We start from the raw sequence: 24,716 nt of genomic DNA, 5'->3' as shown, positions 1-24,716 counted from the left end.
AACTATATTTCCGAATCTTTGAGCACTAGCCTCGAAAACAATTCAGTGTCTTATCACAGGGTCACTTTTAATTTTAGACTTTAAAGGATATTGGATTCAGATTTAAATTGGAATTGAAAATACAAGAGAGGTGAACATTTTGCGCAGTAAGATGGCTAGCTTGACGTACATTCATAACCAATTTCTTTTGGGAGCTTTTTTTTTTTTTAATTTCATTATTCTTTATCTCTCAGAGTATTCCACGGGTGGCCGCTCTTGGAGTAGAATGTGTCAGTTCCTTTGCTGTTGATTTCTGGCTACAGACACACCTATTTCAGGCTGGAATTTTGTGGCATCTGCTTGGTTATCTATTTAATTATGACTACACGCTAGAAGAGAGTGGCATTCAGAAAAGCGAAGAAACAAATCAGCAGGTAACCTTCACACTGCTTTAGTCTTGAATTTAAACCCAAACCATAGGTTAATGCTGAATAATGCAAAGCAAAGGTCTAGCTGTACAGAGCCCCAGACATGAACTGTTTTTCTGGATAACTAAATTTATAGCTCTTTAAGTCCCAGAACTTATTTTATCTTAACCATTTATGCTATGAGGATTCAAGGGGAGGGAATTTATAGTAGCATATACTGCACATAACTTAATCTTTTCTGTTACCTAGAATCATTTTTATGATTGCAAAATTATGGTTGTATATCACAGAGAAATACAATGGTGCTATTGGGGCTAGCTCCCCCAGGCACTTGAATACTTAACCTCATTTCCTTGAATATTTTCTCTGTCTCCTTTTTTAGTCACTCACCTTCATTACTCACGTTGTTAGTGTGTTCCTCTAGCAGGCAAGTCTGCCTACCTCTACTGTACTCCCCACCCTACCCCCACATGTACTTCTTCCAGTTATCTATAAGATGGTGTAATGGTTATAACTGAGTATGTATATTCTGATGTTCTTTTGTGTAAATGGAAGAGTACATTCTAATGCATGAACTCTCCGACATCAGTGTTGGGAACTTCCTTTCTGCGCCTTAAATACGGTCCATACAGTTTTGATTTTATAAAGGCACCATGTTACCTATGTAAGATGACATACCTACTTCAATGTATTAATATTTTTTGTAACAGGAAGTAGCCAACAGCCTTGCTAAATTGAGTGTCCGTGCTCTGAGTCGCCTTGGAGGATACCTGCCTGAAGAACAAGCGACCCCAGAAAATCCAACCATAAGAAAAAGTTTAGCTGGCATGCTGACACCCTATGTTGCTAGAAAACTTGCTGTAGTTAGTGCTACTGAGGTACGTGCTTCAGAGATAGCCTGGGTTTTGATGAATATTGCAAGATCCTTTAAATAGGAGGGGAACACAGCAATGTTTATTGCTGTAGGAAACCTAAAAATTGAAAGTGTTCACCTTTGTTCTCTCAGCCAGGAAATTCAGTTTATTGCGGATTGATGGTAACGGTTCTACAAGTCCACCCTTTCTGCAGGGGTAGATTGACTTCAGGTTTCTCTGCTCTGGAGCCTACCATAATTCTTCCCAACCTTGAGTCATGAAGAGACAGGACAAGAGTGTGAACTTGGAATGGTGTTTCACACTGGGCACAGAACTGGGAGTTAGGAGACCCAGAGTCTGGTTTTACAAGCTCTAACTTATTTACACTCAGAGTTCGAATCCTAAAAGCTAATACATACACATACATGGATTCATGACAAAAGTCAAGCATGACTTTGACAGCTCTCCCAACCTCTTTGGCCTCTTTGGCCTCTTTTGTGAGGATCATTGAGAAACAATCTAAGAATGTAGCATTAAAGAATTAAAGTATAAAAACCCACTGAGTAGGATACTATGAAACCTTAAAGGTATATTTAAAGACATTAAAACATGCTTAGGGGCACCTGGGTGGCTCAGCTGGTTGAGCGTCTGACTTCGGCTCTGGTCATGATCTCATTGTTTGTGAGTTCGAGCCTCGCGTCAGGCTCTGTGCTGATAGCTTGGAGCCTGGAGCCTGCTTCGGATTCTGTGTCTCCTTCTCTCTCTACCCCTCCCCAACTTGTGCTCTGACTCTCTATGTGTCTCAAAAAATAAATAAGTAAATATAAAAAAAATTAAAAAAAGAAGATGTTTAAAGTATTTTAAGTGAAAAGGCTAAAAATCCCATTTTTGGTATTAAATGGGTGGATGTTAACTGTACTTCTCCCTGAATGGCTGAATTATAGGCTATTTTTATGTTTTCTCTGATGATCATCCAGTACTTTTGTAAGGGAAAAAGTCCTCAGTGTTCCAAATGTAAAGTATTCTTAGAATTTATTAAACATTTGTGTTTTAATTCAACCTGATTCTTTTTTTAGTGTAGACCATTGCTTTTCAGTGCCCTCTGAGCAAGAGGGAAGAGCTTTAGATACTGCTCCCGATGTTTGTACTTTCTCTATGCAAAGTATACATGATGCATTTTGCTGATTGAAAACATTCTTTCCAGAAATGCTGACAGGTTGTTGATAAACTGTCGGGCGGGGTGGTGGGGGGAGAAAAGTAGCATTTCAGAATCTTGGCCTAAACTCCATGTGGATTTTTCAAAATGCTTATTTTAAACTGCCATTTCTCAAAGTTTTATAATTTTCCTAAGAATGTATTTTTTCAATCATTTTATTTAACTAGTAGTTAAAACGTTTTAAAAACAGGTTAGATGGCTTTGTATAAGAGGAAGGTGTTATAGCCTGCTACTCTCCTCCTAGTATAGAGCTCTGTAAACGTAGAATTAAGAAGTTTGTATTAGAGAGTCTCAAGTCTTTCTCTAACACTGCTAATCGAGGAGAGCTAAATAAACAGTGGGAAAGCACACTCGATGGCTAAGCAGTCAGAAGCTGTGTCTTCAAAACTGCTTCATGCAGCCTTGAGTCCGGGTTTGGCCAAGGAAATCTAAAGTGACTCTCTGCTCCTCAGTTTTACTTCCCTTCATAGCAGTATGCTTCAGAAAGACAGATTTTGTTTTCTGATTTGTTTATGTAAAGGCAGTATGGTATGATTCTTTTTAAGCTCATGTTTACTGTTTATTAAATGTTTCAACACAACTATCTCATGTAATTTTCACCATAGCAGAGCAAATGTTACGATGTGAAGTCATACCGACTCCAATTTGTGTCCTAGTTTCCCCACTTAAGGCCTGTGTGACCTGGGACAAATCCCTGGATTACTCTCAGCTTTGATTTTTCTCAGTTGCAAAATGGATGATATCAGCAAACTTGTTAGAATTATTGAGGTCCATTGTATCTAAGGCACTTGTTACAGTGCTTGGCATGTGATCAGCAGTTTCAGTAAATGATAAGTTGAATTATTTTTTTCCAAATGTTACAAAATAGTAATATTCTGTGCCCTAGATTCTGAAGATGCTTAACAGCAACACAGAGAGCCCCTATTTGATATGGAACAATTCTACAAGAGCAGAACTACTTGAGTTTCTTGAATCCCAACAAGAAAACATGATTAAAAAAGTATGTTATTGTTTCATAAATTTCTTGGGTAGCTTTTATAAATATTCTCTGGAAACATAACTTAGTACTGACAAAACAGAAACGTATTTATTGTGTCTCCATTTGGTGTTAATTAAGCCTATAGGTTTTTGCCACCTAATATGTGGTCCATGTAAGAACAGTGTTCTTGTATTTAATGATACATTTGTATTTGTGGTTGTTACTGTTTAGTTTACATGTAGCTGCTTCCCATTGTAACGAATTTTTCTACCTAAAAGTACTCTTCTCTTCAGCCTCTTTTTTGAGTATATCAGAGTTGCTTTCTGGTATCAGAATTGAATGATTTCTCTTGTCTTGCCATCTTCTGGTGGAGAATCTGTTAAGCTATGAAAAAACAAACAAAAAACCCCAAAAGACTGTACTGTGCCCAATAAGGATAAGGCTTGTATAATCTACATACTAGATCGTTGAGACTTGATGAGTTAGCAGACAGTTATGTCTGTGTGTTTAGAAGTTATTATGCAATAAACACCACTGTTATGTCCTGAACTATTTAACTCATTTCATGATAGTCACTCAGAACTCTACATAGATAGAAGTCTTTTGAAAATTGCAGAGCTGGGGAGAATAGATCTCACGTTTTTATACATCTCTCCTTTTACCAGAAGGGACATAATAGCATCTTCTCTTTGTTTAATACTTCACAATTTATTGTATACTTTTACATATGATTTAAGTCCAACTTAAATTCTGTGTAATTTCAACCTGAATCTTCATTGGGACTGTTTCTCTCCCATTCCTCTTTTCTGTCTTTTTCCTTTTCCTTAAGTGGAAACTCTTCAGTTTGGCAATCTCTGTAACAGTACCCTGTCTTTTTTTTATTCAGAGACTCTGTTTTCCAGCACTTTCATTCAGCGTGTTACTTTTTAAAGGCCAGTCCAAATGTGTTCATTTCTGAGCTCCATCACTCTATAGCTGACTAGGCCAAATGTCTGCTGAGTGGAATGAGAAGAACCAAGTGTCGTATACTTGCTTTATAAACACTAGCTCTAAGACACTTCATTGGCTGACTTCTGTGATCTTTTGAAATCTTAAAATGGGTTATAGTATTAATCTTTGAACTAAAAAATAACATAACTCCATGCCTATTTCAGAGTTCATATTATTATAAACATTAATATTGTATTGAGTGCTATGATTGGTTTCCTACCCTGTTTTTCCTCTAGAAAAGGAATGGATCTTTTAAGCTATTTATCTGTTATTAAATTGAATATGGTTAGATTTGTAAACCAGACAGTAATGATTTTGATTTACAACTAACAGCTTGTTTTCTTTTTTAAAAAGGGTGATTGTGACAAAACTTATGGATCAGAATTTGTTTATAGCGATCATGCCAAAGAACTTATTGTAGGGGAGATTTTTGTTAGGGTATATAATGAAGTCCCTACTTTCCAACTAGAGGTAAGCTCTGTGCTTTTAGTTTCGTGTGATACCTTCAGTCATTTGTTATTGAAAGCTGCTAGTTTATTCATTTCTCGGTGTGGTATTCAGAAATAATAAATACCTGTCCCTTGCCTAATGCTTCATACTAACCTGGGTATGTGATGGGGTACCATTACAGGCCTCTTTATTTTGCATGTTGAAGAATTTGATTTTGTGGGTTCATGAATAAGAAGTTATTCCTCGCCCAGCTATTTTTTATATTTTATGCATAATGCTTCCCAGCTGTGTCATGTGCATATGCCTTCAACTTACTAGTCTCTCCTGGAAGTGCAAGGTCATTTACACATTCACTCCATCATCCACCAGATAGAAGTACTTCTCTGGCCAATTATTAGAGGACAATAAGGAAATACCCGTGGAAAGCAAAGAGATTTTTTAGAAAATGAGGTCAAACCATGCCATTTCTTGTGGTGATCCCTAATCACTTTGAGAAGCAAGTGAGTGTCACAATGACAGCACAAGTTACTTTTTTGGAAAGTGACAAGGAGGATTTTGTGGTTGGTTGCCACGTAAGGAGGGAAGAAGGGAGACTGTTTTAAAGTTTGTGCTTGGAAAAAAAAGGAATTTACTAAACCATAATGTATATTATTTATCACGATAATATATATAAATAGCTGTTAAGCAGAATTAGTTCATTTATTTGTGAAGTCTCTTTGAAAACTGTCCCTTGAATTGATGCCATAAGTATATATTTTTTAAAATATAAAAATATAACCAAACTATAGAAGTTACATATTGTACTATCAATTACTTTGATTTGTAAAGGGAAGAGATACTCTAATTCAGAATTGTTATACTAAGATCCTAATGGCAGTATATTAGATCCCTAATGTATTAGGACAAAAGTTAAAGGACACTTTTTTTTTTTTAAGTTTGTTTATTTTGAGAAAAGAGTGTGCACACTGCAAGCGGGAGAGGAGCAGAGAGGGATGGAGAGAGAATCCCAAGCAGGCTCCTTGCTATCATTGCGGAGCCTGATGTGGGGCTTGATCTCATGAATTTTAAGATCATGACCTGAGCTGAAATCAGGAGTCAGATGCTTAACTGCCTGAGCCACCCAGGTGCCCTGAAACACTTTCTAATGCAACTGGGTGTTGTCCCCACAACCCCCAATTCATAGATGTTTGTGTGTATGTATAATTTAATCATTCCATAGCTTGAAGGTTTTGCCGGAGAGTGGGTGGGGGAAGGTGTTGCTCTGGAGTTTTTTAATGATTATTTCTGGGGGCACACGTGTTAACATTTCTCCACTCAATTTAGGTTCCAAAAGCATTTGCCGCAAGTCTTTTGGATTATATAGGCTCCCAGGCCCAGTACCTCCACACATTCATGGCTATCACACATGCTGCAAAAGTGGAGTCAGGGCAACACGGAGACCGCTTGCCAAGAGTGGAAATGGCTTTGGAGGCTCTGAGAAATGTCATAAAATATAATCCAGGTGTGTGACTATACCCTTGATCAGTAAGATCCTTAAAATAGAAGGTCCCTAAAAATTCCCAATTTTATCGGAGAAACTCAAAGAAAATAGTATACTTGGTTATAATGTTTACTTGGTATAACATAACAAGAATTGAGCTCATATTTTTACCTATAAACAGGATGGAAAGAGAGGTCAAGGCATCATGTTTAGAAGTATTCATATCTCTAAAAGAAAATAAGTCTTAATGAGTTGAAAAGGTAGAATAACTTTGATGGTGTAAAATTTCACATTGATGACATAAGTTGACATATAAGTGCTTAAATTAGATTTATTAATTAGGTGATCTAATTTGCCTTCTCTGCTGCCTGACACATAGTTTTGAGAAACTGACTGAAGCTTTTGGTATATAAAAATTGAAATAAAAAAGTGAGAGTTTTCATTCTTAAATGACCTTAAGAGGACATTTCCAAAAATGTCTTGCCTGACTCCCGGGAGATGCATGCGTGAAAATCTGAAAGCGTTTTCTAACTTTGATAACAGATATGGAATATAAAACCTAAAACAATACAGATTCAACGTAAGTTACTTGAAGACCCCAAATCCTTTTTATTAATTTTTATTAACTTTCAGGTACTCTTTTGCTCTTTTCAGTATATATTATGATGATCTAGTGATTTGAAAATGAATTTAAAAGCAACCTATGAATGGAATATTTTCAGACTCTTTTAAGTCAAGGAGTCTTAGTGAATTTTCTTCTGAAGTCTCAAAAAATTACAGATTACACCATATGTGTTCTTACTACCATATAGTAAAAGGAAAAATACACTGAACAAAATTTTAATGTTTAATGTTTTTGTTCTGTTAACAACAAGATGGTAGTAAGTATATGGGGTTGGGGTTTGAGGTGGGTGAGAAACGGAAGAAATACTATTCAGTTTTATGTCTTTTCGCAAGTAGTCCTTTGTATATGCATACAGGTGTCTATGATGTAGTCCTCAACCAGCAGAGTTCCAATTCAGTCTAAAAACCAAAAGGCAAATGATGTCACACACTCCCAAAATATAATTAGGCAGAGGGGGTAGCTATAAGATCTAGAGGTAAAGAGTAAAAATACCACCTTACACCCTTATTTTTAAACTTGTATTTGGAGTGTGTATTTGATACATTGTTTTTAGCCTGAGGTCTAGGGGTGTGGATGGAAATGAAAACAAAACAAACCTAAGAAATTCTGTCTTATTCTTTGCCTCTTAAGATTTACTGCTGCTTAGAGGAACTTCACTCACTTAATGATAGAAATGTTGAGGAAAGATGATCAGAGACTTAGAATTGCCAGTAAACAACAGTGTATATTGGTTTTCTGAAGGTCTGTCATTTAGAACATTGCTTAGAAATAAAAGATAAACATTTTTATTCTTATTCCCTAGGCTCTGAAAGTGAATGCATTGGACACTTTAAGTTAATATTTTCTCTTCTCCGAGTCCATGGAGCTGGTCAAGTGCAGCAGTTGGCTTTAGAGGTAAAAGAATTTTATATTAAAGCATGTTGCCTTTCCTACCAGTACCGTATGTGGTTTAGGCCTTAATTAATCACCATCTGAATTTGGAAGTTTCCATGTGTGTTTATTTTTTCATTTTGCTTATTAAGCCAAGTAAATATGGTCTTAAAATTTGAATTAGCGTATTCATTTTGAAGAGCAAACTGCACAGTGTTACTCAAGGTGCTTCCCTGTGTGGTCATTGTCTGTCATGCATCAGAACTTGGGATGCATTGTATAGTGTCATGCAGTGTGGGTTAGGGATTGGGCTTTACTGGAGAAGCTTGGAAGACAAAGATGACAAGAATAGGGGGTAGGGTTTCCTTGATCTCCCAGTGTCCCCAGAGACCAGGGCATATTGCTGGCTACACACTGTAGGTTTGTGTTCAGAGGACAGATCCCACCGCCCCTTCCCTTCAGTTGCTATCCCTTTTTGTGGATTAGTACAAAAGGAGCCTTTTCAGTGAGGGTTACAGACAGACAACTGGGGTGTTAACACTCTTTACAGGAGCTGGCTAGGAAAGCCAGTTGCCCAGAACCTATGAGCCTTGGAGGTCCAAGAGAACTTGGAAACCCCTCCTTCAGGAGATCAAAGCCCTGGTCCCATGGGAAGCCTGGTGCAGCCTTTTCCTCTGGGAGAAGCAGGAAGTCCCTAGCTGTAGGGGGCTTATGGTCTAGGCAACCCAGAGTAAGCTCCCAGGATCATTTTGTAACACAACTTGTAAAGAACACTGCTGTAACAGGTTTATGAGCAGTTTCTAAATTATTTGTAAAACGTGTTCTTAGATTGCATTTTGGTTTAAAGATTTTTAATAAAATAATACAAGTTGAATTGGTCAAAAAATCTTAAGCATGTTCCTCTACTTAATTCCTCCATGTACCTTGTAACTTTTTAAATGAACATTATTAAATCTAAGATCTGTTGGTTGACCACATGGTTCAAGTGAAGCAAAATTGATCTTTACTATAAAAGTTAGACTTGAGAGTTCATCCTTTTTTTTAAATTTTTTTTAATGTTTATTTAGTGAGGATTGTTATCTTCCTAACCACTCCCCTCCCCAGTTTTGTGATTGGAAAACATTGCATGAACCAGTATAGCATCAAAGACATCTTAATAACCTCAAGATTTTGAATTGGTGCTGAAATGTTTCTTTTGTTCAATATTTATTTCTAAATTAATAGGAAGCTAAAGTACATAATATATATACGAGCATTAACATTTTAAGTTATTTCTCAAAAGGTCAAAGTAATAAAGACATTCTTTTAAAATCAAACTGTTAAAAAATATTTTGCGGGTTACCTGGGTGGCTCAGTCGGTTAAGGCTCCGACTCTTGATTTCAGCTCAGCTCAGGTCATTTTCTCAGTTTGTGAGTTCAAGCCCTGCATTGGGCTTTGCACTGATATTGCAGAGCCTGCTTGGGATTCTCTCTCTCTCTCTCTCTCTCTCTCTCTCTCTCCCTCTCTCTCCCTCTCTCTCCCTCTCTCTCCCTCTCTCTCCCTCTCTCTCCCTCTCTCTCTCTCTCTGCCCCTCCCCTGCTTGTGCGCTCTCTCTCTTCTTCAAAAAAATAAATAACCAGGAAAAGAAAATTAACTATTTTGTCCTCTAAACATTTTTTTCACTTTTGTGAAGCCTCAGATTTATTTAGGTCTGACTTAATTTGATTTAGGTCCAAAATTATTTCCCAAACTCTTAATATCCTGTTGATTTAATTTTCAGGTTGTGAATATAGTGACATCTAACCAAGATTGTGTCAACAATATTGCTGAATCAATGGTTTTGTCCAATTTATTGGCTCTTCTACATTCATTGCCATCAAGTATGTATATATATTCATGAATGGAATTTTGAAAACCACAGCATGGCCAACCTGTAGAGGGAGCAGTTACATAGATAATATAAAACTTCTGACAAAACACAGCCATGTTTACTTTGGAATCTCTTAAGTGGCATTTTTTATATTAAAGTTGTCTTCCTAACTATGTTATACATAAATAATAAAAGTGTTTTGTATTTTCCATTTCGAAAGTTGGAGGCAAGAGAGGTCAAAAAGTAAAGAAAAATAACTGGGTTTTTCAGTTTTCTGAGGATGATATATATGTAAGTAATTGAGAATTGACGCACGGTTTATAAAGAAACATCATTGGTCTTGGATGACAGGAAAAAAGTGCTTAAGATGAACATTACCTTGTTTTCAGCTTAGAGTTCAGTCCTGCATTCCTGTATGAGATTAGTTTTTTAAAATATACCTATCTTATTTCTTCAACACAGCCTGCACTAATACAGGCTCCTCTTAAATTGTGCCGTTGTCTAACATCCTGTGTATTTGTGCTTGAATCAACCTTGAGACTGCTTTTCAAAGACCATTGCACTATGACTCCAACATCACCACTAACAGAACATTACTCAGTTCTTTGCCAGCCTCTTGGAACCCATGTCACTCTTGGCTCATACCTGTCTTCCTCTGTGAGAGCAAGAACCTGTCTCATTCATTTAATGGATGCCTTGGTATCTTGCACACTTTAGGTGTTTCTTTTGTGTTCAGTGACTTGAATGGAGTCGAATTTCGATTGAATAATTTTGTTTTAATAAGTGACATTTGCAATAGTTCTCTAAAATGACAGCTTTTGAAAGTCATTTGTAGGTTATTTCTAGTTGGTTTTTCTTTTTTTTATTGCTTTTTGACTCTAGGGGTTATTAGATTTCACTCTCCTAGAGTCAAATAGCAATGATAGACAGGTGCCCAAAGGGGTGTAAAGAGCTGGCAAGGAGGGTGGAGGCTGCAAAGGGTGAGGCTGACACTGAAGCAACAATAAAAGCTGGTCACTGGGCTGGGCTGTGTTCACATACAGGAGAACAAACATTCAGAAGGGGGTTCCTAAGAGAAGTAACAATACATCATTGAAAATGCACCCCTGTTTAAACATAGTTTCAAAGGAAAACAAGTCTTTGGAGGGGACAGAGGGAGGCTAAGTAAACATTTCATGTATTTAAAGTCCCTTAGTAAACAGTGGAAGACAGATAATTAAGTCCAAAATAGAAATGACAGCAGAGTAGGCTGAGATTTCTAGGTGTCAGCTACTTTACCTGTAAGATTAAATGAGATAAAAATATAAAATTACACTTTCAAACTATGAATTCTGTAACAGTCTTTATTCAGTGTAATTTTACATTGTTTGAAGTCGCTGATTATTGTGGAGATTTAAGTATGATACCCTCTGTAGAACACTTGGGTCAGTGCCTGGCACAGAATTGATGCCCAGTAAATGTCAGCTAATGTGATGATAATGCATTCCTTGAAATGTCTCTTACCCTGCAGGTCGTCAGCTTGTTCTGGAAACTCTTTATGCTTTGACCTCAAGTACAAAAATAATCAAAGAAGCAATGGCAAAAGGTACTGTATGAGGGCTTTCTCATCTAGTCCTGCTCAGTGAGGATGAAGCTTATTTTGAACTGTTATGTGTAGTCTGATAAACTAGAAGAATGCTTTGGAGGGCTTACAATTAAAAAAAATCAAACTGCATTAAGTTGAAATGAAGTTGAAAATGAATTCAACTAATCAGACAAGTCCTATTCTTTATAGTATAAATGCTAATCCTTTTTTTTCCTTCATAGGAGCTTTGATTTACTTACTAGATATGTTCTGCAATTCAACACATCCACAGGTTCGAGCCCAAACAGCAGAACTTTTTGCTAAAATGACCGCAGACAAACTAATAGGTCCAAAGGTGAGCACAAAATGGGTCTTTAGAAAGAAATTGATTGTTAAATCTGTTACGTTGATACCGATTTCATGAAGTTTACCAAAGTATGACGTTGAAGATGAGGCTATGATTTGATATGAAAGTTGGAGGATTGGCATACTTGGAATTGTTGCTCTGTATTACTACTTTGAGAAGAGTTACAGTTGGAGAAGTCTGAATTGGAAATGAGAAGTCTTAAGAGTGTGTTGGATTATGGTGATAAACTGTTTAACTTCCTTGAAGACAAGATAATTAAGTTAGACTTTGACACTGTCAGGATTGGTCTGTGTAGCAGTAGCTAGTGAAGGGGAGATGGTGATCTATGTTCTTACCCACTCCACCACATCTGTGTTAGTAAGGATAAACAGCCCTCGGGAAGTAAGTCCATACAGGCATGTGAGTGTAACAGCCTCTCCACTCTGCAGGGAGATCTTTTCATCCACAGTTTGGAGGTGACCAGATGATTTTTGGAATCATGGTCCAGTTTGTGGATCAGGAACCTGTCAAAACAGTACTTCTAAATAGAATTTGTCCAGACATAGGTGTAGTCAGTCTTCTTTTATTATTAACTTAGTTTGAAAAGAAGTAGTGCTCACTGAAGCGTTGTCTGTGCCAGCCCATGAAGCAGCACCTCAGTGAAATGTGTTTTGAAATAAAGGCTCCTGAGCCCTCACTTCCGGAGTCTGATTTTGCATCAGTGAAGTAATCTGGATTTAGTGTGTGTGTGTGTGTGTGTGTGTGTGTGTGTGTGTGTGTGTGTTTGGTCTCCTCTCTAGATGTTGAGAATGTGTCACAGGGCCTGAAACAGCTTTACTTTGGGAATAAAGTTAATAGTCTGTCATCACAAGGGTTGATGAACTGAGGGGGATTACATTTAGATGTCTATTGAAAGGGCCCACAAAAGTATGAGTATTGATAGTTAATTTGTTTTGAGAGAGAAGGAGCATGCTCACGGGGGGAGGAGTGGAGGGAGAGAGAGAATCTTTTTTTAGTGTTTATTTACTTTTGAGAGAGGGCTCACAAGCAGGGACAAGGAGGGGCAGAGAAAGAGGGAGACAGAGAATCCCAAGCAGGCTTCTTGCCATCAGCAGAGAGCCCAATGTGGGGCTCAAACTCACAAACCAAACTGTGAGGTCATGACCTGAGCTGAAATCAAGAGTCGGACACTTAAATGACTGAGCCACCAAGGCACCCTCTTTTTAAATTAATTAATTAATTAATTTTAAGATTTTATTTTTAAGTAATCTCTGTACCCAAGATGGGGCTTACCCTGAGATCAGCAGATGCATGCTCCACCTACTGAGCCAGCCAGGCGCCCCTAATACTTGAGCTTTCTTAAAGCTAGAGTTGTGTAGTACAGTGTTTTAGATAACATTTTAGGTGTTTAAAATAAATACTGAAGTTGACTTTGAGCTGTTCAGTATCTTTTGACCTTTGAAATACATAAGGGACAGGGGCGCCTGGGTGGCTTGATCCGTTGAACACCCAACTTTGGCTCAGGTCATGATCTCATAGTTCATGGGTTTGAGCCCTCACACTCTGTCTCTCTCAAAAATGAATAAACTTTAAAAAAAAAATTCAACTATATGAGGGACAAATTTTATCAAGTGAATATATTTATACTTAAACTTTTTGTATGGGAACAATACAAGTAACAGCTCCTTAATTGAATGATTTGCAGGAAGATATTTTAGAACTGGGGTCAGAAATTTTTTTCCCTTTTGGTTAGCAGCTTTATTGAGATAGAGTTGATATACCATACAGTTCACCCATGTAAAGTGTACAATTCAATGGTTGTATTATATTTACAGATTGGGTAACCACAGTCAGTTTTCATTAACCCAGGAAGAAAACCTGTTGCCTTTAGCAGTCACTCTTCCTAGCACCTGGCAACTGCTAACTTACATTCTAGATTTGTCTATTCTGAGCATTTGCATCTCACGTAAATGAAATCTGACAATATGTGTTCTTTCGTGACTGGGCTCTATCACTTAGCATGTTTTCAAATTTATAACATTATTGCAAGTATTAGTACTTTATTGCCAAATAATATTCCATCGTATAGGTATACCACTTTGCTTTTCCATGTATCAGTTGATAGACGTGAATTGTTCCTACCTTTTGGTTGTTCTGAATAATGTGACTGTGAACATTTGTGTAGGAGTGTTCATGTGGGTATGTATTTTTATGTCTCTGAGAGAGGAATTTGTGGATCAAAGGGTAACATTTATTTAATTTTTCGATGAATTGTCAAACTGTTTTTCAAAATGGCTGCACCATTTTACATTCCCACCAGCAGTTATGAGGGTTCTCATTTCTCTACATCTTATCTAACATTTGTTTTTAGATACCTTTTTTGATTACAGCCATCCTAGTGGGTGTGAAATGGTATGTCATGATTTTGATTTGCATTTCTCTGGTGACTAATGATGTTGAGTATCTTTTCATGTGCTTATTGGCTGTTTGTACATCTTTTTTAGAGAAATGTCTGTTGGTTCACATCTTTTGCTTATCCCTTAATTGGGTCATTTGTCTTTTTACTATTGAGTTATAATTGTTCTTTATATATTGTGGATGCAGTCCTTACCAGATATATGATATGCAAATATTCTCTCATTCCATGAATGTCATTCTGTTTTTCTTCATGGTGCCTTTTGTTGAAGTACAAAAGTTTTCAATTTTGGTAAAGTCCAGTCTCTCTCTTTTTTTTTTAAGTGTATTTATTTTGAGAGAGAAGAGGGTGTGTGAGCAAGTGGGAAAAGAGCAGAGACAGAGGGAGAGAGAAGAGAATCTCAAGAAGGCTCCGCGCTGCCAGCACAGAGCCTGACACAGGGCTCAAACTCACAAACCAGGAATGAGATCATGACCTGAATGGAAATCAGGACTCAGTTGCTTAACCAGCTGAGCCATCCATGTGCCCCCTGTAGCTTGTGCTTTTGATCTTATATCTAAGAAATCATTGCCTATTCCAAGGTTACAAATATTTATGGCTGTGTTTCCTCCTACTAGAGTTTTATAGTTTTAGTTCTTGGATTTATATCCTAGATCCATTTGAATTAATTTTTGTACATGGTGTGAGGTAGGGGTGGGACCAGTAAACTTTTCTATAAAGGACCACGTAAAAAATATTTTATCCTTTTTGGGTCATCTGATTTCTTTCACAAATACTCAGCTGTGCCCTTGTAACAGGAAAGCAGCCATAGATAGTAACTGTGTAAATGGTTGTGTCAGTGTTTCAGTAAACCTTTACATATAAAAACAGTGGCAGGCCAAATTTGGCTTTTGTGTGCCAACCCTAATTTGTGTGCCAAATAACTAAGTAACTTGGACATAACTTTGAAGGCTTATAGTCAAAGAATTTGCATTACGGAAATTGTTTTACTTACATGTTTAATATCAGTGAGTGGTTGCTTTCTAATTGAATTCTGTCATGATCAAGAAGAGTGAAATATGGCACAAAAACAGACCCTCAGATCAGTGGAACAGAATAGAGAACCCAGAAATGGACCCACAAACTTATGGCCAGTTAATCTTTGACAAAGCAGGAAAGAATATCCAATGCAATAAAGAGAGTCTCTTCAGTCAATGGTGTTGGAAAAACTGGACAGTGACATGCAGAAGAATGAACCTGGACCACTTTTTTACACCATACACAAAAATAAACTCAAAATGCATGAAAGACCTAAACGTAAGACAGGAAGCCATCAAAATCCTCGAGGAGAAAGCAGGCAAAAACCTCTCTGACCTTGGCTGCAGCAGCTTCTTACTCAACACATCTCTGGAGGCAAGGGAAACCAAAGCAAAAATGAACTATTGGGACCTCATCAAAATAAAAATCTTCTGCACAGTGAAAGAAATAATCAGCAAAACTAAAAGGCAACCGACGGAAGAAGAAGATATTTGTAAACAACATATCAGATAAAGGGTTAGTATCCAAAATCTATAAAGAACTTATCAAACTTAACACCCAAAAAACAGATAATCCAGTAAAGAAATGAGCAGAAGACATGAATAGACCCTTTTCCAAAGAAGACATCCAGATGGCCAACAGACACATGAAACAATGCTCAATGTCACTCTTCATCAGGGAAATACAAACCAAAGCCACACTTACATACCACCTCACACTGGTCAGAGTGGCTAAAATGAACAAATCAGGAGACTACGTATGCTGGCGAGGATGTAGAGAAACGGGTACCCTCTTGCACTGCCGGTGGGATTGCAAACTGGTACAGTCACTCTGGAAAACAGCATGGAAGTTCTCAAAAAATTAAAAATAAAACTACTCTATGACCCAGCAATTGCACTACTAGGTATTTATCCAAGGGATACAGGTGTGCTGTTTTGAAGGAACTCATGCACTCCAGTATTTTATAGCAGCACCATTGACAGTAGCCAAATTATTGAAAGAGCCCAGATGTCCGACGATGGATGAATAGATAAAGAAGGTGTGGTATGTATGTATAATGTGTGTGTGTGCGCGTATATATATATATATGTGCACACACACACAATGGAGTATGACTCGGCAATCAAAAAGAATGAAATCTTGCCTTGCAACTATGTGGATGGAACTGGAGGGTATTATGCTAAGCGAAATTAGTCAGAGAAAGACAAATATCATATAACTTCACTCATATGAGGACTTTAAGGTACAAAACAGATGAACATAAGGGAAAGGAAGAAAAAGTAATATAAAAACGGGACAAAACATAAGAGACTCTTAAATGTAGAGAACAAACAGAGGGTTGCTGTAGGGATTGTGGGAGGGGATGGGCTAAATGGGTAAGGGGCGTTTAAGGAATCTACTCTGGAATAATTCTTACACCATATGCTGACTAACTTGGTTGTAAATTATAAAAAAATAAATTACAGAAAGTAAAATAAATAAAAGACATTGAAGGACAATTAGTATCCTGCATTGCCAAGACATTTGGTTCTATAGATACTTCTTAAAATTTAGTAAGTTGAAAAATCTTTTTATTTTATTTTTAAAAATAAACTTATTCATTTAAAAAAAAAGTGAAATAATTCCTGGTGGATGTTCTCTATTATGTAACTGATAGTTTCCTTTAGTTCTTGGGTGCCTAGCAAGTTCAGAACTAAATTTGTAGTATAAATTTACTACACTGAATGTGTAGTATATCATTGTCAATTATAGAAAATTATTTTATTTCCTTTGTGGCTGGCTTTATATTAGTCTTCATTCAAATAAGTTTTTGACTCTCATGCCAGGGCCTGAGAATACAAGCAATGAGTGAGACAGACTAGGTCAGGGAAACTTTCCAGAGGATGAGTTTGAGCACAGGCTTGAGTGATATAAAGGAGAGAAAACCAAGTGAAGACCTCAGCAGAAAACTTCCCAACCTTCCTTTTCCCTCTATTATAATGCCTCAGTGTAATTTTCAATTTGTGTGTGTGTGTGTGTTTTGGATGTATTATTTTTACTGCTTTTTTTAACGTAATCACTACACCCAATGTGAGACTCGAACTTATGACCCTGAGATCAACAGGTGCATGCTCTACGAACTGAGCCAGCCAGGCACCCCTGTATTATTTTTAAAGCTGCATTTTAAGTCCTTTTTGGAAAAAGGCACAGTATAATATAAAAACATAGTATAGCAAAATAAATACACTAAAAAAGACTTGAAAGACACAAAGGCCACTTTGTGAGAAAAATGAGAAAAATGTGTTTGCAAAGGCAGGGAGCATGGAGCAGGGTTGGGGGGACAGGCCTGGAATACCAGAATAAGGGTATTCTGGGAAGAAGGAACAGTATGTGCAAGGCATGATCCAGCAAGGTGTGCCCTAGACACTACATGCGTCAGCAGTATTGAATTTCTTCAGGTATCTTAAATGTGAGACTGAGATGAAGTGAAACTGTATAGGTAAGTATGAAGTCTTGTTAAAGTTACCCTTGCATAAACTAGGGTGGATCCCTTCTCCCACTCCAGAACTTTGGATAATAGTTACGGCTCAGATCAGCCACACCACAAAATACAACAGTTATCATATCCTAGAGAAATACAGAACACACCCGACACCAGTAGATCTCTTTTCTCTCTCAACCCCCCTGCTGTAGGTCCGCATTACGCTAATGAAATTTCTACCAAGCGTTTTCATGGATGCCATGAGAGACAACCCTGAAGCTGCTGTACATATTTTTGAAGGAACTCATGAAAATCCTGAGTTAATTTGGAATGATAGCTCCAGAGATAAAGTGTCTACAACAGTTAGAGAAATGATGCTAGAGTAAGTAACGCCTTCAGGTAAATCGCCAAAAAGGACAAATGTTTCCTATTTGTCCATCACCTCTCTAATATTTATTCTAACAATTGATGAATGTGCATTTTGTGACTGAAGTTTGATATTCTACCCTCTCACTTTTTTTTTCCCCAAGGCACTTTAAAAATCAGCGAGATAACCCTGATGTAAATTGGAAGGTAAAATATACTTTTATTCAGAGGAAGGAATTCTACATTTTATTGTATTTTTAGTTTGCTGTTTGCTGTTGTTTTTTAATTCCTACTGCGTCAGTTTGATAACTGTTAGACACTTTGTCATTAAGACACTTAAGAATTCCCCTGGGAAGTCACGTTTTAAATTTAGGAATATTCACTTTTTAAGTAAGTAATCAAAGTACCTTTTTTGAAATTTATTAAGGGATTATATAAAAGTATATAATTTGATTATATTAATGACTATTTAATGGGATTTGCATTTTTTGTGTCATGTGTGACTAAGGATTAAGTGACTTGATTATGATTCTTTCTTTCTTTAAAGTTGCCTGAAGATTTTGCTGTGGTGTTTGGAGAAGCAGAGGGTGAACTTGCTGTTGGAGGAGTTTTCTTGAGAATCTTTATTGCACAGCCAGCGTGGGTTCTAAGAAAGCCTAGAGAATTCCTTATTGCACTATTAGAAAAATTAACTGAGCTCCTGGAGAAGAACAATCCTCATGTAAGCTTCAGCCATCAGCAAAACATTTCCAGTAGTTTGCTAAATATACTGATGGGGTTTCTGTTAAAACACCATCCTCATGTCCCATACATTAAGAATTGGTTACTTTTTTCAATACAGCAGCCAGGTTCAAATTCAGATACGCCCATTCATCTTATTTTTGGGGCATGTTCAAAAGTGAACATGGTTATTTCTGAACCAAAGTTGGAGATGTCTATATTGACAAATTGCTATCTCTGGCAAGTATAGAGGCTCTAAAAGAAGGTATCTGCAGCTTCATCTCCAATGGTTATTTAGTTTAAGGAAAAACACGAACATTCGGTGCTCCCCTAGAAGTGTGTCCTGCTAGTGTACTTCACTCGGCTTTCCATATGTGACCCTTGTGAAGGACATTGAGAGGAGAGTGATAGGAGAGTGGACCTGGTATCTGTGTTCAAAGGCAGAGGCTCCAGGGTAAGCAGGAGTGAGAAAGTAGCCTTATACTATATAAGGTTTTGTTATTTAAACCTTTAGAGTAAAAATAACTGAGGTACGTGACTGTTGGCTGTATTAAACAGGCTGACTATGGAACAAGGCGATAAAGAGCCCAAGCTGTGTTATTAGATGGTCCTGGATCCCACTACCAGCTTCACCACTGACTGGCTCTGTAACCTTGAACAGTACTTCGTGGTCTGCCTCATTTATGGAAGGATCACGACACCTGTCCCTATGGCTGAGGTTTTAGTGAGTTTTGACATATGGAGAGTACTTAGATTAATGTCTGGCACATGTCAAGTACCTAGAAATTACTAGTTACTATCATTAGCTTAGCACAACTTAAAAAAAAAGTAGTATTATTTTGCCAACTATTTACGTACGTAACTTTTCAGTCTCATTTTCTGTTTACTAGGATTTTTGCTACATAAATAGATTCCTAAAAAAAAAAAATCTTCAAAAAGCAGAAACTTAGGGGAAAACACAGCATTTTCCTCCCCTATCACCTTGGCTTTGGGGCCCATCCCAATTTCCATGTTTGTTCCAGATGCTGTGGGTGTACACGTCTGATAAAATGGGATAAGTTACAGGTTTTTTGCAATCCACAATAGAAAGTGCATTATGGCAGCCAAACCGGTTCAATAGGATTTTTTTTTCAATAGGATTTTTAATAGAACTAGGATACCCATTTCATGACTTCTGCATTCTCATGAACTACTGATGTTCCCTGATACTGACATTTTTATAACACTGACTAAAACTTTCTGGTAATAACTTTTGGGAGATTCTCTCTTAAACCTGCAACAGAAATGAGATGTGACCTGGCCCAGTGAAAGACTGCTTAGATTAATTAAGAGATCACATTCTTGGGTCGCCTGGGTGGCTCAGTCAGTTAAGCATCTGACTTCAGCTCAGGTCATGATCTCACGGTTTGTGGGTTTGAGCCCTGTGTGGGGTTCTGTCCTGACAGCTTGGAGACTGGAGGTTGCTTTAGATTCTGTGTCTCCCTCTCTCTCTCTCTCTGCCCCTCTCCTGCACTCACTCACTCTCTCTCTCTCTCTCTCTCTCTCTCTCAAAAATAAATAAACATTAAAAAAAGATCACATTCTTAAAGTCCTTTGACTTTGAATTCATGCCTTTTTTCAAGATGGGAAGATAGTTGTTTTCTTAGGATTTGTGAATCAGTTTTAAAAAATCAGCACGTAGAACTTGTAGATCTCTAGGGTAGAACACCAAATAGTTTCCAAGGATGTTTAGGACTTAACTTTGTCAGTATTTTATAGTTTGTTTCTTTGTTTTATACCCTCTAGGGAGAAACTTTGGAAACTTTGACAATGGCAACAGTATGTCTCTTCAATGCACAGCCTCAGCTGGCTGACCAGGTCCCACCATTGGGCCACCTCCCCAAAGTGATCCAGGCAATGAATCATAGGAACAATGCCATTCCTAAGAGTGCCATCCGCATTATCCATGCCCTGTCTGAAAATGAGGTAGTGATAAATCCAGTTAGTAGCTTATAAATTTGGAATTTATTTATGTTTCCTCTTTGTGATTAATGTACATTGCAGTACACATCCGCTTCCTACCATGTGCCTTTCTGCATGTGAACCAGTGTTATTGTAGCAACTCTTAAACTAGTTTAAATGATGTAATTAACAGGAGACTGAATTTGAGTTCATTATTAAACTCGAGCTGAATGTAGGTTTTTCATATATTTTATTATTGTATTTACTGTGTTTATTGTATTTACTTCTTTTTTCGGACACTTAGCTGTGTGTTCGAGCCATGGCATCTTTGGACACCATTGGCCCACTGATGAATGGGATGAAAAAACGACCAGATACTGTTGGTTTAGCCTGTGAAGCAATTAATCGAATGTTTCAGAAGGAGCAGAATGAATTAGTAGCACAAGTAAGTGACTTTCTAGATTCAGTACTATTTCAGGAAAACAAACATACCAGGCAAATAGATTTTCACTTGTTTAGCACTGATTTGGTTTCTCTGACATAGGTTTGGTAAAGAGATCATTTGTGGGTTAATGCATGCATGATTTTATATTTTATATACAAACAGGCACATGCCTATATATACATGCATGCATACACACACACACACACACACACACACACACACACACACACACACTGAGAAAGGTGGGCCAGTTGTCAGGAATCTTAACCAACTTCAGAGTACTTTTGTGATATTTAAGTTTTGAATTTTGGTTTTCTGCTAAGCATTTATTCTTAGCTTGCTTTGTCAAATTTGTTTCATTATCTTTGGAAAGATTCACTTTGTTTAGTGATTCCTTGATTCTGAAGTCATGTTTAAGAACATGCCAAGATTTCTACTGTTTTTTTTTTTTTTCCAAAGAGACTACCCACCTAATGAAAATAAGACTTGGTGGGTACGAATGTAGTGTAGACAGACACTGAAGGAACAAAAACTATCACAAAAGTGATCTTCCTAAAATATAACTCTAACTGGGTTACTGTTCATTTTAAAAACCCTTCATTGGTTTCCCATTACCACCAGATAACAAAGTGACAGCTGACACCCTTAGCCTCGGTACAAGGCCCTGCATTTTTGTATCTGGTCCTCCTATTCTCCCATCCCCTTTTCCTCCCCCGTCTCCTATTCCCATCCCTCATTTAGGCAGTTCAGAAGTACTGGGTACATCTCAAGGAGGTATTTGGATGCCCTGAAGTTCAGACTTATAATTGGCTGGGGAGAGGAGTTGTATTAGAAACAGCTTGAGCTAGTGCTACCACTTGATGGCTCTGTGACCTCAGGCATGACTCACAAACTTCCATTCAGATTCTTCATCTGGGAAGTAAAATTCTAACTCCCTCACAGGGTTGTTAGGAGAACGGTATCTATAAAGGGAGGTATACTCACTAAATGTTAGTTACTTCCATCTCTTCCCTCTGAGTTTTAGCGTGGGTATTGAAAATTGTGCGATACCAGAATGTTAACTAGCCTTTTTAAGACTGACAGGAAATGTATGGTAAATGCAAAAGTTGATGTTTTAAAAAAATGTGAAAAAAATATTAAGATACTTTAAATTTTGTGCCCATTACTATAGTGTCATAGAAGACACAGCCCAGTATAGTGGCTAAAAGCTCATGTTCTGCACTTTGTAGTTCCAGGTAGAGATTGCATTGCTGCTGTTACCTGTCAACAGGTTTCACCCTCTGTGCATTGATTTTTCCATCAGTAATAATAGTAGTGCCTATGTCATTACATGTTGTGATGTGTAATGACAACAACTAGATGTTTCTAGTCTGTAACATTTAGAACAGTTGATGGCATGAAATAAAATCTCCTTAAATAAGAGTGTCATTGGGGCACCTGGGTGGCTCAGTCGGTTGAGCATCTGACTTCGGCTCATGTCATGATCTCGCGTCTGTGAGTTCGAACCCCACGTCAGGCTCTGTGCTGACAGCTCAGAGCCTGGAGCCTGCTTGGGATTCTGAGTCTCCCTCTGTCTCTGCCCCTCCCCTGCTCATGCTCTGTTTCTCTGTCAAAAATAAATAAACATTAAAAAAAAAAAAGTTAAAAAAAAAAAAAGAGTGTCATTGTTATTAGATCTGTAAAAGAAATCTTCATCTATGTTAAAATGAAAGACAGGAGGTTGTCTTCCAGGTATGGTTCTGGGAGTGAAATTGTTTCTTCAGTGTATGGTTTACATTTTTTTCAGCATGTTTATGGTATGCTTTATATTTTCTTCTAGGCCCTGAAAGTAGATCTGGTCCCATACCTCTTAAAATTACTCGAAGGCATTGGTCTTGAAAATCTTGACAGCCCAGCAGCCACTAAAGCTCAGATTGTTAAAGCTCTCAAGGCCATGACTCGAAGCCTGCAGCATGGAGAACAGGTGAGTCTACACAGGGGTGACTTTGATTTGCTGGCTATGACAGGGTATTCTCCAAACCAAGGGTCTTGGCCATGGGTGATCTCTGGACCTCTCCTCATAGACTCAAGTAGTGACTTGGGGGGATTCTTTTTTTGAATGCTGATGGTATGTAGTACATTTCAGGAAGAAAAATGCTGAAATTCTTAAGCATAGAAGAATATTCAGTGAGCATTTAAAGCTGGTTAAGGTTAATGTTCAGTTCTAGCATGTGTTGCTGGATAGTGATAACCACATTTATTAACAATCCCATTATGCCATTTTGGAACATTGTTTTAGTTTTATCACCTTTATTTATTAACACTTAATAATGTGTGTCAGCTACATACATATGCTGATTTCAAGACAGCCCAGTAATTCAATTTTCCTCTTTGGTTTTATTCTTGTTGCTTCTGAGGAGTTCCTCATTCATTGTTACTGTCCATCATTATCTACTAATGCTCTCTCGCTCTGTGTTTGTTTAATTAAGGTGAAATTTACACAACATAAAATTAACCATTTTAAAGTGAATGATTAATTTGTGTTTAGTATATTAACAGTGTTATGCAACCACCACCATATCTGTTCCAAAACATTTTTATCACCCCAAAAGAAACCTCTGTACCCATTAATCAATTACTTCCCATTTGTCCCTTTCCTCAGCCTCTGGCAGCCACCACTTTGTTGTCTGTGAATTCACTTATGCTGAATATTTCATATAAATGGAATCAGACAATACATGACCTTTTGTGTCTGGCTTCTGTCACTTAGCATGTTTTCGAGGTTCATCATGTTAGAGCATGTATCAGTGCTTCATTCCTTTTTATGGCTGAAGTATTCCTGTATGTATATGCCACAATTTATACATTCATTCAGTGATAGACACTTGGAGTGTTACTACCTACTCATGTTCTTTCATAGGTTTAAATTGACTTAAAGTTTTCTTTTAGTGATTCCATTGTCTTTGTGTAAAGTCTAACTGAAGAAACATTTTTATGCCATTGCCCATTCTATCAGTACCACCATTTGAACAATTTAATATTACTGAGATTTGAAGTATTGAGGATTATTGAGGATATTTGAAGCATTTGGGGGCTTTTCTGTGGGTGTTCTGAACTTGCCAAGCAGAGGTACTCTAGGCAGGCAATTGTCTTATCCTCAACCTGCCTCAGGATTCCTCTTGATGAAATTAGGCAAGTAACCCTGACATCCATCTTCCGATTTCAAGGGGAGGAAACAGGTGTGATAGTTTCCAAACTAGCAGATCCCCCACCACCTTCACAAGTAATTACTTCCAGTAGTGATTCCAAGGTTACAATAGGGAGCCTCCTGGGCTTGTGTGGCCCCACATGTATCTTTAATGCCTGCCACCAAATTATCTGGCACTGTCTTCCCCTGCTAGACTAGACTGTGAGCGCTTCAGAGACAGAGACCATCTCACATCTTTGTGTCCCATTATGCCTCCACATGAGGTACCCAATCAATATTTGATCTGAATGTTGATATGTGAAAGCCTCTAAGTTGGAATTTCCTAAACTTTTTTTAATCTGTATCACGCAAAAATGTCTTTGGTCTTAGTCCAGTATACTTTACCCACACGTTATTTGTACTTACATGTATATACATCAAATATGAGTGTTTACCCATTTTACATGTGAATTCTGATGCTTTCTATATTAACCTATTTCCTCAGGCATGCTGATTAAACCCTCTTCATCGATTTCATAAACTTCTAATAGGT

At 37.5% G+C, this 24,716-nt stretch overlaps 1 protein-coding gene across 2 annotated transcripts in view; it reads left to right on the top strand.

Annotated features, from left to right (window-relative positions):
• The window catches only part of DNAJC13 (DnaJ heat shock protein family (Hsp40) member C13), a 124,621-nt gene that overhangs the window by 92,329 nt on the left and 7,576 nt on the right, over positions 1-24,716 (top strand). For both annotated transcript variants that reach the window (XM_027061840.2, XM_027061841.2), the window contains 15 exons: positions 234-413; positions 1,118-1,285; positions 3,364-3,477; positions 4,801-4,917; positions 6,220-6,397; positions 7,804-7,895; positions 9,632-9,731; positions 11,232-11,306; positions 11,528-11,640; positions 17,738-17,907; positions 18,056-18,098; positions 18,439-18,612; positions 20,397-20,576; positions 20,857-20,997; positions 22,817-22,960. In XM_027061840.2, coding sequence (XP_026917641.1) covers positions 234-413; positions 1,118-1,285; positions 3,364-3,477; positions 4,801-4,917; positions 6,220-6,397; positions 7,804-7,895; positions 9,632-9,731; positions 11,232-11,306; positions 11,528-11,640; positions 17,738-17,907; positions 18,056-18,098; positions 18,439-18,612; positions 20,397-20,576; positions 20,857-20,997; positions 22,817-22,960 — 1,989 coding nt within the window. The remainder of the gene's footprint in view (positions 1-233; positions 414-1,117; positions 1,286-3,363; positions 3,478-4,800; positions 4,918-6,219; positions 6,398-7,803; positions 7,896-9,631; positions 9,732-11,231; positions 11,307-11,527; positions 11,641-17,737; positions 17,908-18,055; positions 18,099-18,438; positions 18,613-20,396; positions 20,577-20,856; positions 20,998-22,816; positions 22,961-24,716) is intronic.

The sequence above is a fragment of the Acinonyx jubatus genome, chromosome C2 (assembly GCF_027475565.1).
Source record: "Acinonyx jubatus isolate Ajub_Pintada_27869175 chromosome C2, VMU_Ajub_asm_v1.0, whole genome shotgun sequence".
In the NCBI taxonomy this organism is placed as follows: Eukaryota; Metazoa; Chordata; class Mammalia; order Carnivora; family Felidae; genus Acinonyx; species Acinonyx jubatus.
This window is presented reverse-complemented; position numbering and strand designations above follow the sequence as displayed.